This window comes from Myzus persicae, unplaced genomic scaffold (genome assembly GCF_001856785.1).
Source record: "Myzus persicae strain clone G006 unplaced genomic scaffold, MPER_G0061.0, whole genome shotgun sequence".
NCBI classification, from domain to species: domain Eukaryota; kingdom Metazoa; phylum Arthropoda; class Insecta; order Hemiptera; family Aphididae; genus Myzus; species Myzus persicae.
Window position 1 is genome coordinate 332,303 of NW_019101601.1, and position 17,240 is coordinate 349,542.

Here is a 17,240-nt window from a genome sequence, read left to right on the forward strand (position 1 = left end):
CTCGGGATCGACCCCACCAATCAACGCCGCAGCGTCCGAGTGTTACATAACTACAACTGCGGAGACGGTATTGTAGCTTGTTAATCGTCTCATTACCTACCTAGGTATTAATCTGTAATTAGTGAAGTAGAACTACGTTATTGATTTATTTTTTTTCGTACGTTACCATATACACCTCGTATAAATTATATAGTAATTAAAATTTGCATAATGCCCGCTATACTACAGTGCAAAAATCGATCTTTGTATAATACCGTAGGTATTACGTAACGTATAAATTATAGGTATGAACATTTTATACGGTATAAAATTCAAATTTTTTTTATTTTAAAATATACATAAAAAAAATGGAAGAAACAAATAATAAAAAAAAATACGATTGAATTTTTAACACGTTATATAGTTTCCAAATCACTTCGCACAAAAAAACGTTTAAAATTATTTTTTATACAAATTTTAGTGTATAAGTTCCCCGTGCGACAATAATCAATAATACAATATGGTCAATATGCAGTCGTGCGCTGCCAATATGGGCAATATGAATTATAATGGTTAAAAATAATTAACAAAATACTGATTACGTGTGCACAGTGTGCACTCCCCGCTCGTATTGCTGTTGTTATACACAGTTTTTGTCTATTAGTGTATCTGTATGAAGGCACTTGATTATTTTCCACAATACTTAAAACAAAGTGCAATAATAAAGAAACATCTAATATTCTTATCGATTCATACGAATAATCTCCGACAAAACACAACATAGTTTCATCAAATAAAAGGTTTTCCTTTTTTTTGTCTACAATAATGATTATTAATGTACACAACATTTTGTTTAAAACACTTTTCAACCCTGAATTGTACACTGTTCTATAAAATAATTCTATAAAGCTTGTATGGTATGATGTATAATATACGATATTATCAATAGACATTTACAAATTCATATCACTACCTAGTATCTATAATCTATAATATAGTATAATATGGATATTCGTGATCGGTTGGATGAAATGAACTTCCGTTTTGGCTTTCCATCCATTGTGGTTTGCCTTCGCTTGAAACCTTTAAATACATATCACGTTGTGTTACGTCGAAGTATAGTATAGAAAAATATTATATTACGTTATGTTATACTTATTGTAATGGTTTTTTTTTCTTAACATTTTAGGTACCTAGGTATTCATTTTTAATGTTTACGGGATAAGGTGGTACTCATATTTATTATATTTGCACTGTGATGTGATTTTACGCACCAGTATTCAGATGAGACGAATTCATAAGTTTTTTTTTACTATGTAGCTATATTGAGAAGACATGAAAAATCACCACACAATGCAGCTAAGTAATTATATCAAATTCAAATTTAAAATCTTGAAATGTGAATTATTAATCATTACATAGCACACTTACAAATGGTTACCTACTTATGATAAATACGTTCTATAAATTATCTTACTTACACTGTGTAGGTGTCTTTAAAATAAAATCTTTGATTATTAGACTTGGTCGGTTTGCCTTAGGTATGAACTTTTTCTTAATTACTATCATTGTGAAGACGTCCTACAGACATAATTTCATTCAAACACATTAATTTAATTGGTATTTGAAATATTCAACACTATGGAAAATAAAATGTTTTTATTCAGTTTCGATATTTATAAATTACTAGCTGATCCTGTGCACATTGTTGACCGTTAAAAATGCCAAATCTATATGATACTCTATGGCGATAATGCGAGCAGCATATTATGCCTACCTGCTGTGGATTGAGGACCCCGATTGATGAGTACTTTATATAAATACTCGTAATATGTTTTATTTTTATTTTTATTGCGGACACGCCGATGAGCGGCTATAAATGCAACTCAGCTACCTTGGTAGGCAATGTGTGAGAATTCAATTGCATGCACGCTTATACCTGATCTGCCTGATGTCAACTGCATAAATGATGATCTACCAATTTTTACTAAATTTTTTTTTATTTCTCATATTTCTCCTATTAACAACCTAATAAGAGAAATATGAGAAATAGAAACCTAAAATATTAATATTTTTTCCGTAAATCTTAAAAACCCTGTTTGAGCAACTCCTCGGGTCGGACCTATCGGGTACAATTGTAAATCTAAACCACCCAGGACGTCACCCAACCACATACAAAAAAAATCATTCAAATCGGTTCAGCTGTTTAGGAGAAGTTCAGTGACATACACACTTACAGTAGAATTATATATATAAAGAAGATAACCCAAAAGTATTAATGTTTTATGTATTATGTTAAAAGTATTCTTGCAAAGTATTCAACTTGGACATTTTCTACAATGCTATTATTTTTTTTTTTTTTTTGAAGTAAGTAAACTAATTAAAAATGTAATACATTTTTGAAAATTTCTTGACACAAGAAAATTTCTTAAATTATTTATTGTCTATATAATTTTTACAATTTTTGTCATACGTTTAACTAGCATCTATTTACTATATTTTTTTTTTGTCAGATCCTTCTGTTAAACCCTACATATTGTTATAAGTTATATTATCTGTATAAATCCTCGTGTATAAATATAGTATTAGATTGTTCTTATAATCAGATTTACAAATTGACTATTTTTAAATAAAACCAAAAAAATGTTGAATACATTTTTAAGTGTTTATTTTCACATTTCTTTTATATGTTGTACATATTTTGTACCTTGTACACTTATTTCAAATATTGTGTTTGATGTCGATAGAAATAAAATCCCCAACCTTCGGTAATAACAGATAGATTATTAATAGAGTACATAAACATACGAGCGCCCTGAAACGACATACTCTTGTATCGTAACTTGCAGCTTTTGGATTGGTGAACACAATTTTTAAAATTTACCAACAACCTTTTTACGGATAGGCGATTTGGAAAAAAAAATGATTGTCTTAAATTCTGAACTCAACTCTCAACTATACTTAAATAACATTATAATCTATGTAAAGACGTGATTCTAAACAGTAAATATATATTTTTAGTAACGAAAGTCGATATAATTCATAGGTTATATTATTGTCTTATTTGTTTTCCCTAAGTATATATTTAACACCTTTGTGTCAAAATAGACATAAAGCGAGTATCAGTATTAACATATTATATACGCCGCGTTTCTGATATCCGAATAGATTAAATCACATGCAATAGGTAATGATTCGTTAAACATGCGATCACAGTGCAGTTATAAAATTAGCGATAATTAATTTAATTTAAATTTTAAATTACTTTGTAGGTATTGGACTTAATCAGTTCATTGTTCTTTTTTCATAATATGATAGCGTCGTTCTTTTTTGTATATTTTAATTAAATAGTTATCCTAATACCGTATTATGTAATAAACCATACATTATGAATATTTATTTAATGAAAAAAAGTTAATTCGAAAAACGTTTGAGACTATGAGACTATAATAGTAGACGCAGCAGTGTATTGTGAATAGATAAATGAAACGTTCGATTTGTTAATTTTGAGAAGAGTTTCTACAAATCGAATACCTAACACAAAATAGAGACATTTTTGAAGAAAGTATGAGTTAAATATAAATTATTTGAAAATCGTTTGTACGTATAACTATTAAAGGTAAAGGTGGTTTTTGTAGGTCTATATTATTGACGATCTGTATACATCAAAATTACACATGTTTTGACCACCGTAATGAAAGTTATTCCACAAATTTTGATAAAAATTTTGAAAACCTATTTTATTTATCTACAATTTCACTTTACAATGACTTTTTTGCTTATCTATTTAAGACTTAAGTAAACATAAAATGATGTAATATATTTATTTCTTCATATGTGATTACTGATTTGAGATATGTTTGTAATATGTCTTTAATGAAATATGTGCCCAAATAAAATTATGCTCTATTGATAGACTTCTAGGGCTTCAATTGATCAATAATTTGCTTTTTTCAAACGAACATTAGAAATCTAAAAACGTAAGAAAATTGTGGGACTAAATAATACAACGAATCCTACATAAGAAAAATCATCTGTTTTTCGTAATAGAGCTATTCAGTTTGATTATGAATGATTCTGTTGAGCAATGTATATATTTTCATATGATACTATTTATGTAATATGATGGTATAAATTTAAATTTATAATTATTTACAGTCAAAAATAATAAAATTAGACGTTTAAGTCATGATCGTAATTTAATATAAAAAAAATTGCGGTATAATGCGAGACTAGTTCACATTTATCATATTGCTGAGAATACTACAAAAATCCATCCATAAATATTTCGTTAAAAGTCATATAACATCTAAAATATTTTATTTCTCTGTACTTATTAAATAATAATAAAATTAAAATAAAGTAATGCAAAATGATTATAGAAGACACACAAAATTTGAATTTGACCTCGGTACCGAATACTGAATTAGTTTTACTCGGCCGATTTGCTAAAACTTAAAAGTCGTTTCCGGAAAGCTATTTAAATTACACGCGCATTATTTTTATTTAGATTATTTATGCTTATACATATTATTAATACGTGAGAATAGATTTTGAACGCATACAATCATTTGCGGTGATATTCGATAGCTATTTCAAACAGTTTTACAAATATTGCTTTAATCATTTTGAGAAATCCAAAGTTCAAATGTATAATGTACCTAAATTTTTCTCATCCATATATGAAGTGTAAGAATCTCATTAATATTGTTTTTAAACAGTTTCGATTCTATCGGCCATCTGGACGCAACTAATCGGTCTCAACCGATAAATATTATCGATATATCTACTGCGTATTCTCGTGTATTTTAATTCACCACCATATTTATGAATTTGGATGTCTAACGATTACAATATTATAATTGATTATGTATATTAAGATGTATATTACGATGTTTATGTGCGTATTTTTTTTTAACACCACTTCAGCGATGAATCAATTCTTCTATCACCTGTGTATGGTAATTAGTAATATAGAATACACTCAATGATAAAAATTGTTAAAAAAGTACCGAAACTAAGCACAAATTGTTGAGTTAAATATGTGTGATGGTGGCCCTATTTAATCGCACACTTATCACGTGTAGGTACAAGTTATTAATATTTACTAATATCACCTATTTTAAATACAGAGTGATCCACCAAGAGTGGCCAGCCGTTTTTTCTTCTTCAATAATGCAGTTATTCAAAATCTGATTTTTTCATTTTTAAAAATACTTTAAGACCATATTTTTAAATTCTTGAGATCTTTTGTACTACTTACAACATTTCAATAATCGAGCAACGAGACTCATTCGAATTTTGAATGTGGTACATCAAAATTTTCAAACACAATTATCCACTAATTAATTGACAGCAAAATAGCGGGTTCTCATTTGAAAAACAGAAGTTTGTATCACCACTGGATACTCCAAGTAGTACGAAAAAGTTTAAAAATTTTGAAAATATGGTCTTTGAGTATATTTAAAGATTCCAAAATCAGAATTTGAACAAATTCATTACCATAGAAAAACTTGGGGGTGTGCATGCTCAGTGAATCACCCTGTATATTATCCACATAAAATGTGATATTGTACAGTGTCTATCTGTATAAAAGGTGCATATATTTAAATACGTTCGTTTTAATTACATTTCGAGAAGGTTATGAGGTATGAAGGTATTGAAATATGAATACTATTTTAGCAGCAGATATTGGATAGCTCCGGGTACTCATATATTTCCATTCACCGATCACTAAGTAAATATACACTAGGACGAATGTTATACCTATACTGAAAACTGTTTTGGGACTAAAATAATATATTTTCAACAAATTTAGTGAATAATTAAGACAGGTTTTTACATTATGATAATTAGGTATAGTGTTTAATGCCGGAGCTTGAAATGAGTAAAAAAATATCCGCTATGTGTTTTTTTACATGTTTTCATTTTCTATCTATGTTTTTATTATTTTAATCGTTATTTTTTATTTTGAGTTATATAATTGCGCGATAGTGACGTAGGAATCCATTTGTATGTTAATTAGTAGGATTACTTAATTTTTATTTTTCTTCAAACAATTATGCAATATTGTAAGCTGCGAGAAGAAAATGTAATTATATTTGAGTAACATATTATATTTAATTTTTCTAATTGATTAAATTAATTACCTATACTGTAAAACAAAGTATTTCAAAGTATAAAATAACAATATTATGTAATGTCTATCTTTGAACCATATACAGATATAGGTAATAGATATCGCATAATGTCGATCGTGCTCTCGCAGTTTTTATATTGATCGTGTGTTGCATGTATAATCGATTTCAATCAATTTTTTCTGTTGGAAATAAAATTAGTGATGAAAAGTGTACACATAAAAAGGTGTATTGAATAACATTGTCGTTTTTATGCCCATTCACGCCCAGTCATGAAACACTGCGTCAGTGCGACTTAGGTACAATTAAGCTAATTAATACTGACTAAAACGATTTTTCTATCGAAACCATGTCGGTAATAATAAATATAAAAATAAAGTAAATAAAGCTTACATATACATTTGCGAAAGCAACTAAATTCTCAAATAAAAAAATAAATATGATAGATGAAATTATACAGATATTGTAATGAAGTGTACCCATATCATAAAAAATAAAACACAAATATATTTTTCATTCTTTGTACAATGATCTGATTAGACCCAGCATTTCGAATCAAACACATTTGACAATTTGAAAGACTTAGTTTCGTTCATTTTTCTTAGTAGGATTCCGTCAATTTTTCATTAAAACAATTAGTAATTCGAAATGTATTACAAGTTTAGGTACTATTAGTCCGTAGATTAGTTTTAAGGTTTATACCTATACTTATATTAAAGCTTTGCAATAAAACGTAATAAACCAAACATTGCACAAATTCTACCTACAAGAAATGGGTGTTTGAATAATCTATTAATGTTTCAAATTTTCAATAAGCCATAGGTAATAAAAATATGGTGGGATTGTCGGCGGTAATATATGAATAATATTATATCGGTAATAATTTATTGCGGTTAAACTTAAAACCATTGGCTCGGGGGCTCCTACGTCACTGCGGATGGCTAAGTTTGAATTAGTTCTTCGTATTTTATGTGACAGAAACATTGGTTTCCGTATTTTTGTATTCGTTAATCGTTATCATTTTTAATTCGTATATTTTATTGAAATTATAAAATATTATTAAAATTTATGAAAATCGAATAGGGTGCACAGTCATAATTATTTTTAACTAAATGTGAAAAACAATAGATGAAAAACAACATTTATATAATATTAATAGGTAATACAGATGTTAATCAAAAGTAGAAAAGTCGCTTTGTTGTACAGCTGGTTTCGAGCGCATATATCATGTCAGTATTCTTAGAGATTTGCCACGTGTAATTGATGACTTTATGTTAACTTATTGAATTCAATGATTAATCATCGCATACAAAAAGCGATTCTGTGCGGAAATGGTGTGTTAGTGGTCAGTAGGTACTCAAAACTTAGATTGATATTCTATGATTTATTTGTAATATTATTAGTAATTATTTTTTTCATGCGTAAAATATGGTATGTTGAATTAATTTTAAATTATATTATGTAGCATATATAATTGTTATTCGTTTGTGGGTGTAAGTCAAGCATATTATTATTTTAATTTAATTATTCTGTTTTTGTAAGATCCAGTACATATTTTTATAATATGCTACTCTAGCAATACATACGTCTAAGATTATATTTTTTAAAATATAAATTTAACATTCAATACACACCTGTAAACATATGGCCCGACTTCTTGAAACCGTAGTTTTTCGTCTCTCCCAGACAAGAAATCTTCACGGTTTGTTACGTTGAATATGTATACCTTTAGGTAAACGGCTGCTTCTGGTGTTTTCCACATCTCGAACGTCTCGTCACCTTCGACCATTACGAGTTTCTGAAAATGATAATTTCAAAATAACATACAATTTTCCAAAGTTCTTTACTAAATAATCATTTTATAATGACAGTTAATTAGCAATCGGATTGTAACAAATTGATGAATTTGTCAAAAGTCGATTTTACTCTTGATTCCTACAGAGAAAAAAGGTTAGGTACTATGCGGTCCGGATAGTTAATGGAATGCTCGTCGCCGGAAAGAAAACAATATTCAGATTTCATGGTTAACATTATCGAAGGTCGAAAAATATTACATACGTAACGAAACGATATTATGTACTATCCTAACGAATAATCGAAGAAGTCGATGATTCAGACGAGTAAATACCTATTTATATATGTATATATATTTTGTATTTCCGTTAAGACATTCCAATTTTTCGTAATCGGTAATTAAATTATTATTTATGAAATTAAAATATGTACATTTTAATGGCGCATTATTAAAGGGTGCAATTATCAAATGTTATCTTTTTCCTATTGGCTAAGATGAAATATCGTACCGCAACGAACGTCATGTTACATAATAAATTCAATTCCGGAAAACCTCAACTTCTTTGTCACCATAATAGTATATTTTGAACTAAGAACGGATTCATTATATTTAGCGTTTAATTTACTATGTGATCAAAATACACTATCTAAAATATGTATGTTAATTTAAAGTAATAATTATTCCGTGTATACTTTACACTTTTTTCGTATATTTAATCATACAATCTGTAATTATAGTAGTACAAAGTAGAGCTGGAAATTGATTTTAAATATCGATAAAAATCGTTAAACACCATCAAAGAAATCAAAAGTGGTATAAAAATCAAATATATTTTTTTAATGATATTCAAAATTTATATTGAAATTGAAAAAAAATTAATTCATTAACATATATTAAAATAATAATCGTTATATAATAAAATGAAAATCGATATAAAATTAAAAATTATTTAAATATAAAATTCAACCATATCTAATAGGGTTATAATGTTGTTCATATGTAGGTATAATGATAAATAACTAATATTTCGTTTTCTCGGGCATGTTACACAGTCTCGAGAACAATGAAAAAACCATAAATAACTATATCAAACTCATGCAAATATTGTAAAATATAAAAATCATAAAATTATAGTATTCATATGTTATTTTAAATTTCAATCAGAAAAAAAACAAATATCGATATATGAAATTGAAATTGAAGTCAAAAATATTAATTTTGATTTCAGGCCCTGACAATAAATACTAATAATAATAAAAGGACATGGTCATTTGTTGACAAAACCATCCAGTGACAGCACATTGGTCGATATTCTACTGTAAAAATTAAAAGGCAAACGTTTGGTTGTTTATAAATGTAATAACTCTTTTCAGGTCATCAGAGTAGGCACTCTACACTAGGAAATGTAATATTTTAGGTTTATAACAACACAAAATGTTCAGTATACAATAGTGTAAAGTTATAAATGTGTAATAGACAATTATGAATATTTTAATCACGCGGAAACAAGACAATCATTATTATTTTTATTATTTTTATTACTGTACTGATAGAAAAAAAATCAATTATATGCACATCTAGGTGCGATGGTGAAATGATCAATCTATTCTCTCTCGACGTAAATTATGTAAATATAAGACGTTTCAGGTTTACGGTCTGCAGTAGATTTACCTACGTCATAGGCTCATAGTAATTAAATTGTATAACTGAAAACGGGTTACTACTTACTAATGGTATGTAGGTTTACTTCAAACCACTATACAGTGGCGGAATAGTGTTATTATATTTTATTATTATAGGACGGCACATTTATACTGCTGGGTTTATGATATTTTTACTATATGACCCGAATCGTTTCCTGTAGTCATCAGAACAAATTGCCGAATAATAAGTACCTATCTCCTCATGTAATTTGCAAAATCTCAACAACAACTACCTTAAAAAAAATAAAAAGGTTATCATTATTTTATTTTTATTCACTTCGTACCACTTGAGATAAATTGCTTTATATACCTATATTATGATGCGATTCACCGGACAACGCATCGGGATAACCCCGGCGAATAAGTGACTGGAGAACTGGTATTGCCTACACAATTCGCGGTCGCGGTCATCGCGGTTATCCTCGCGGGTACCGCAAGAAATATTTTAAGAAAAAAAAAACACGTTTGACTCAACGCGACCGCAGAGGTATCTATTTATTATTTAACTATTTCAACGGCGGCTGAGGTAATAAGTGGTTTTTTTTTAACTATTCATACGGCTAGCTGCATATAGATGGATTTCAGATTGGCCGAATGAAATGCATTCTTTGAACCTGAATATTACCTATAATCTATACGCCTCTATATATAAATATATGCCTCACGTGCACCCACGGGGATCATTAAACTATGTATAATTTAATATATTGGATTTGGAGAATTAGTAATGACCTTAGCAAATCGCCAAGACGCGTTTGACTCCAGCTGGCGATTGTGTCTGAAATTCTGAACAAGTTTGCTGCAGTTTGGGTACGTCTGATTATTTGATACAACGTCGAAAATGTTTGGAATGTTCGGATATCAATGTAACAATATATTAGATCACATACCACAAGTGTATAACACAAGTGGGCACCATAAAGACGATAGTCACAAAAAAATATATTAATCCACAGTGTTCAAGAATGATCCATTCTAGTTTGTCCTTTAATGCCTGATACAATTCATTAAGAAATACAAATTTTTGGACTATTGTTTGTATACATAAGCACCATGTTAAATCATTTATATTTTGTACACCATTTAAAGAGTAGGTATCCAATTTTGATATAAACTTTTTTTTTTTTATAGGAGAACCAACCTTTTTTACTGTAAATAGGTAGTAAACAGATAATTTTTAAAGAGTATTTACCTAGTTTTTGAGTTATTATAATCTGCAGTATATCTACTAAAGATAATGTCCTTAAAAATGGGTTTACAAAAATATATTAAATCGGTGTATGTAATATTGGGTACTGGGATCGTACCAATAATACTAAAACAATTTTTATGGACTATAAATTAATGTTGATTGGTAAATTATTATTGCTCACTAAAATTCTCAAATCGTCATTGCCCTCGTATCTTTCATCGTGAATATTATCCTTGGTACACAAAGTTAAGTAACTCAAAATCTACTTGTTCAAATTTTGATTTAAATATATTAAATATTTACATAAAAAAAATAAAAAATCTATCTGATTAACAATTTATTGAGGGGAAAGGATAACTCTCATTTGAATAGAAGAAAACGATAACTCTACTCCTTAAACAGACGATATTTGAAATCAGAATTTAAATAAATTCATTAGGTATTAATAGATGAAATTAGACACAGTATGTTAAAGTTTTGGTCATCAGGGCTCGCGGAGTGATGTAACACTAAAAAACCGTTAAAATGTTTAAATGGCCCCAAAAATATGAATAGGTAAAATATTTAATATTACTCAAATCAATACACTTTTTTTAGAAAAAATGTTCTAATCCTCCACAAATTCAAAATAAAGTACTCAAATGTATAGTAAATAATTTATTAAAAATTAATATGGAAGAAAATATTCCAAAGAAAAAATTTTTTTTTTAAATTTTAATATTTTTATTTGTACCTTGTACACTGACAGTGAAAATATTACTACTACCAAAGTTCGAAACATAATATCCACTCACTGAAGTCGCATACATACACAGATTTAAACACATTTTATGTAATTAATCATTGGTAGGTCATTGTGCATCGGGCAAATTAAATAACATTTTTTTTTTCATACTGGGATGAATGATTTAGTATGTTTGATAGATGTAAATGAGTATTAAAATGTGTGACAATACTGTAATCGTTTTTCTTAAAATTGTACAATCCTAAAATACATAAAACAATAATATCATATTATACTAGCTGATCCCGTGCACTTCGTTGCCCGTTAAAAATGTCATCTCTGCATAAGAGACTTGATTGTGATAATGCGAGCAGTATATTATCAGGTAGGCAATCGTTGTTTAGCCATATAAATTATTTTGAATGAATATTTTTTGTAAAACAACTTAAAAATCCAAAATTATTGTGAGTGTTTGGGGATGTTGTATACTGGCACATAATTGAAAGAGATATATGGAGCACTGAGAACGACTACGGCCTATAAAAATAACAAAATAACCAAATATTCATTTTTTTCCTATTCCTCGCCACCTATAAAGTATATATGTAAAAATGTTTGTGTTTCATTTGGCATCGATTAGGCTGCCCTCAAATCCACTTTGTGTTAAACTTGGACTTTAATTTTGACTGTTGAATTAAATTGTTGATCATTTGTTTAAATGATGACACCTTAACTAATTCGGCCACCGCTGGTGTTAGAATTATGGGAGCGTAATAACATTGTTAAGCACATGTAGTAAATCCACGTTGAAATTTTAATTATAATAATATTATTTTTAATTTTTATGTCAGTATTATTATACATAGATGGATAATTTTTAATTTGTTTTTTTACTATGGCAACAAAAAATTTAAACAATATTGGCATTTACTTTTTCTAATAATAATTAGATTAATTAAACATTCATGTTATAAGAAATGCAGGTATTAAATAAATGATTGCTAATTAGTAAAATAAAATAAAATTGTACACACGCAGTTTTTCTGGTAACGCCAACAACGGAAAATTTCATATAGTAAAAACCTAAATTTTATCTCTACTATTCACTATTGCGTTCTATGTAAAGAGAGTATTTAGAGAGGATATTTACGACTATAAATAAAATCGAACTGAATAAAAACGATACGAAAATTATCAATTTACAAAATTAAAACTTTACTTTATATAGTGAAACATAATATTATTATTACCTAATATTCAATACATGACATACTTCTCCATGTTAATTAATTTTTTTGGTGTTGGCTGGGCCGCTGGGGGCCTCATTTTAACGATTAATTATGTCGTATGGACAATTTTATAAGCTAAAGCTTGCTGTAGCTTTTTCAATTCGAAAAAACATTCCGGAATACAAAAAATAAATCATCAAAAAAATTTTTGAAAAAAAGAAATTTTTCCAAATTCTTTTTTTCGTAAAAACCTTCTGACAATTACGAAAAATTAAAAAAAATTTGAGCCAAATCGGCCCAGTCGTTCTCAATTGATGAATTGTTATACATTTTTGGCTCTATTTATATATATATATATAGATTATAACGACTGTCACCAAATGATTTCCTTTACTTACCCATTTGAGTATTAATTGAAATGGATCAAACACGGCGATTAGTGTACCCAGAACGAGCGCGGAAAAGCCAATTAGCATCAACGATATCAAACCTGGAAACAAATTAAACGAATTTATTATTAATGTAATTCTGTGACATAATATTATAATAATATAAGTGGTATTACCTATAATATTATGTATATTTCATACTAGGTACTTGTAACACATGCAAATTTTAAATAGCTATAAGTTAAAACTATGACGACAACACAATATTCAAATCAACGTTGAAAGCAATACTACCGATATTATTATGGCTGTTGAAAATAAAAATATTAATATTGAAAATTACTGATCAGGTAACAGGTGTTATTCGTCCCTAAAATTGATGCATAAGCCGACTTTGTAGTCTGACTTAAATATTAAACATTTATTTACAAGCGACCATAGATTGAGTACGTTTACTAAATCAACTTACAACTTATTTTGCCACATTTGTAAAACTAGTTACAGATTATGAAAATACATTTTTCGTTCTTAAAATGTCTATGGAAAACTACAACTCCGTTCGTTGTCCCTAGTTGTTTATCATTTGGTTTTCCAGCCCACAGGGATGGGTTGAAATTTTAGTTATATCAAAATATATATTATGCAAAAACATAATCAGAGAAGTCATGTGGAGCAATGGCTATTCAATTTTTAAAATAACATGTTATTCCTATTTCTTCTGGTCGCAAATAAGGCAAACCATATATTATAAATCGTATTATTAAGTCCACCTTGAGTAAAATGGGATTGACCGTTTAATACATAGGTGTGTATAGTAATTATATGGAATTATTATGATATTGATTAGATTTATTTAAACATAACTAGGACTGTCACAATAGTAGTTATAAAAATACGGTGTATCGGTGTACCTTATATACTTTATAGGTAAAACAAGAAAAAGCCTTTTCAACCGCATTATTTTTTAATAATAACGAATAATGGTAAAATATAATATATACATAGGAATAGCCAAATAGGTAACACGGGGTCCGCTCATCTCTCTGAAATGGCATTTTCCTGTACCTACTACAGAGCGGCCAACCATGTGAGAGACCAATGAGATGTCAATTTTATATCATTATTAAAACCAACGATCTGCAGTTGGCTGGGTGGAAGCAATGCGAAAGCAATACCCAAGAGGTCTCACGGTTGAATAGAAGAAAAAAAAGTAAGTCGTAAGCAGTAATTACTATGAATTCGATAACATTTACTAAGATATAACTATATAGAACCGTTATGGTAGGTAGTAGTTATAACGGTTATACTGTGTATCGGTGTATACTGTGCAGGTACAACAAGAAAAAGCCAGCTTTTTCAACAGCATTATTTTTTAACAACAACAAATTATTGTGAAACGATTATAGGTACTTGTGCCTGTAGTTATCTAGGCTAGGTACACACCTATAATATTAGTACCTAATAGTGAACATAGCTATAATCAAAAATTGATTTATTTAAGTCTTTGGAATATATAATAACTATATTAAAACATCTATACACATAAAATATTTTAGTACCTACGTATACCTATTACCTAGTACCTAAAACTATAGTATTTCGGATCATAATCGTCATAATATTATACTGTTATATGACGCTGACAGTCGTTATTGTAGGACTTGTTGGATACCGTATACAATAATAATATTTTATTTGCCTCGGTATCTATAATAGTATAAGTCGACACTCGACTGTAAAATTGTGTAAATTTTTTCCCCAAATGGACATCGGAGAATTTAACGAGCGTAAAAAATAATTCCCACTTACAACAAAATCGCATTCGAATGACCAACGGATCGGTAGATACCTGCATCCATCAGCGCGTGTCATTACATAGGTAGGTTAAACGTTGTGGCGCAAGTGGCGAACACACAATATAAAAATACAGTCGTCATCGTACATCAAAATTTATACAAAACGGCAGAGAAACAATGTTAAATATTGTGTTTATAGGTACTTGCACAGTCTTACATCCATAATGACAAAGCCGGACACAGACGCGCCTGCGGACTTGCAGCTGATCAGATTTGAGAAAATGTTCCACATGATAATATATTGTAAATTTATAAAAAGTTTTAAATTTCCGAACGGCTTTTAATTTTAAGAACAATTATTCAGGTGATATAGATGACAACATTATTAACAGAGAAAATAAAAACCATAAGTTTATCCTAACCTACTGATGAAACTGCATTGCTGTCTGACATAGCTTTTTGTAAAAGCAACATTTTTCAAACATTTGATTTACCCAAGAGCCCAGAGATGAATAAAAAGTACCCGGATGCTGAGTCATAATATTCTAAAAGACGAGGGGCACCTATAAGGCTATCTCAACAGTCCGAATATTGAGAAAAAGTCAATAAAGTTCTAACTACCTCATTGCTTTAAAGAAACTCGCAGTGTACCGGGTTCGTGGTCATGATGATGGCAGGCGATATTTAGGATAATCCCACGGTAAACCCGCAAAGCCGGCGAGGAATCTTTTCTGGACGACTGAATTACAATATAATATTATCACCCAAATATGGCGGTCACTGTGCGTAGGGAGACCAAATGGTCGTCCCATATCCTCATATAGAACGAACTTGCGCGTTGATACGGTCGGTGAGGTATGAATCAGCATGGACATTTTCCGCATAAAATAGTGATGTATGTGATGCGAGTTGTGTCGCAGAAAAATTACGCAATCAGAAATAAAATAATATAGACGTATGTGTAGTTACTGTACAGGTACATAATATACTGTTAGCCTGTGGAGTATACCTACCTTTGTGGGGTTCGTTGTTCCGTTGACTTTACAAGCCGACTGAACCTATCATTAACGGTATCTATACGATTTTATACACGCGTATATAATGCTATTATAATGTCCCAGACATGAGCATCGAAATTTAGTGTTTTCGAGTCGCACGAGAATTATGTGGGAGGGCGTTGGACTTTTTATCTCTTCGTACGTCGTTGGTGTATAATGATAATAATATGGCAGGAGGTTCGTGAATATTCGTAAAAGCGCGATTTATGTCGACTGACTGATCCATATATGACCTCATATTGTACACACGACCCATCGGCGGCTATCCTGTACATACGAGTATATATATATAATTTATCGTTGTACGCGGCTGTCGTCTGTACTCATTTATATTTTGTCTATAGATTACTGTGGTATATTCAGAAAATAATTAAAACTACTCATTCGATAAATCTTAAATTTGACGTGATTTTGAAAATAAACCGACTGTGGTGGACCTCGTTTACCTAATGCGGAGGCAACTGAACTATAGACTACTAGAGCCCACATATTGTATGCTCATTTTTAATAGGCTCATCATATTTTATGTCCAGTTCCTCTATTTTAATCATAGAACAAACCTAGTTGGCATTAGGCAAGTGCCATTGGATTTTTATATACTTTCAAACTATTTTAAAGTACCTAGGTATACTATCAACAGTCCACACACATGGACTTTTAGTTACTTTTACCAGTGTCCCGCAGTTGTTGTAAAATAATTTTATTTGCGTAGGTACGCTTACGTAGGTATGATTTAGCGATTCTAATATTTAAATACCACAACGACCGAAATTGTTATTAATACTATTGTCCATTACGTATTATGACGATATCGCTTGACAGATCACGCAGTGTCTCAGGTCATGGAGATCGAATAACGTACGTAATTTAAAAAATACTCGAATATTTTGTTTATTTATTCATATATTTTGAATTAATGTGATCGAATATATAGCAGACCAGCTGACATCATTCTTATTATTTCATCCGGTTACCTGTACTAACCGATTGACTGGGTACCTACATACTTAGAAAAGTAGATTCTACCTAATCATAATGAGACTTTAAAAACCATTATCATAAAAAAATCGTAAATATACCACTTTTATGCTTGTACACATAGTTAAATTATATTGTATACATAATATTATTTTTAATATTCCGAATTCTTCATTATTATTTTTATTATTATCATGGGTCTTTTGTGTGTATACAACAAGGTCGTATAAAACTCGTATGCACAGGACAAGCGATGAGAA

At 29.4% G+C, this 17,240-nt stretch overlaps 1 protein-coding gene across 2 annotated transcripts in view; it reads right to left on the minus strand.

Moving 5' to 3' along the window:
- Nucleotides 1–17,240, minus strand: part of LOC111029811 (scavenger receptor class B member 1-like) — an 89,058-nt gene that overhangs the window by 14,166 nt on the left and 57,652 nt on the right. For both annotated transcript variants that reach the window (XM_022308993.1, XM_022308994.1), the window contains exons 2-3: nt 13,158–13,249; nt 7,751–7,914 (exon numbers count right to left, since the gene is read on the minus strand). In XM_022308993.1, coding sequence (XP_022164685.1) covers nt 7,751–7,914; nt 13,158–13,249 — 256 coding nt within the window. The remainder of the gene's footprint in view (nt 1–7,750; nt 7,915–13,157; nt 13,250–17,240) is intronic.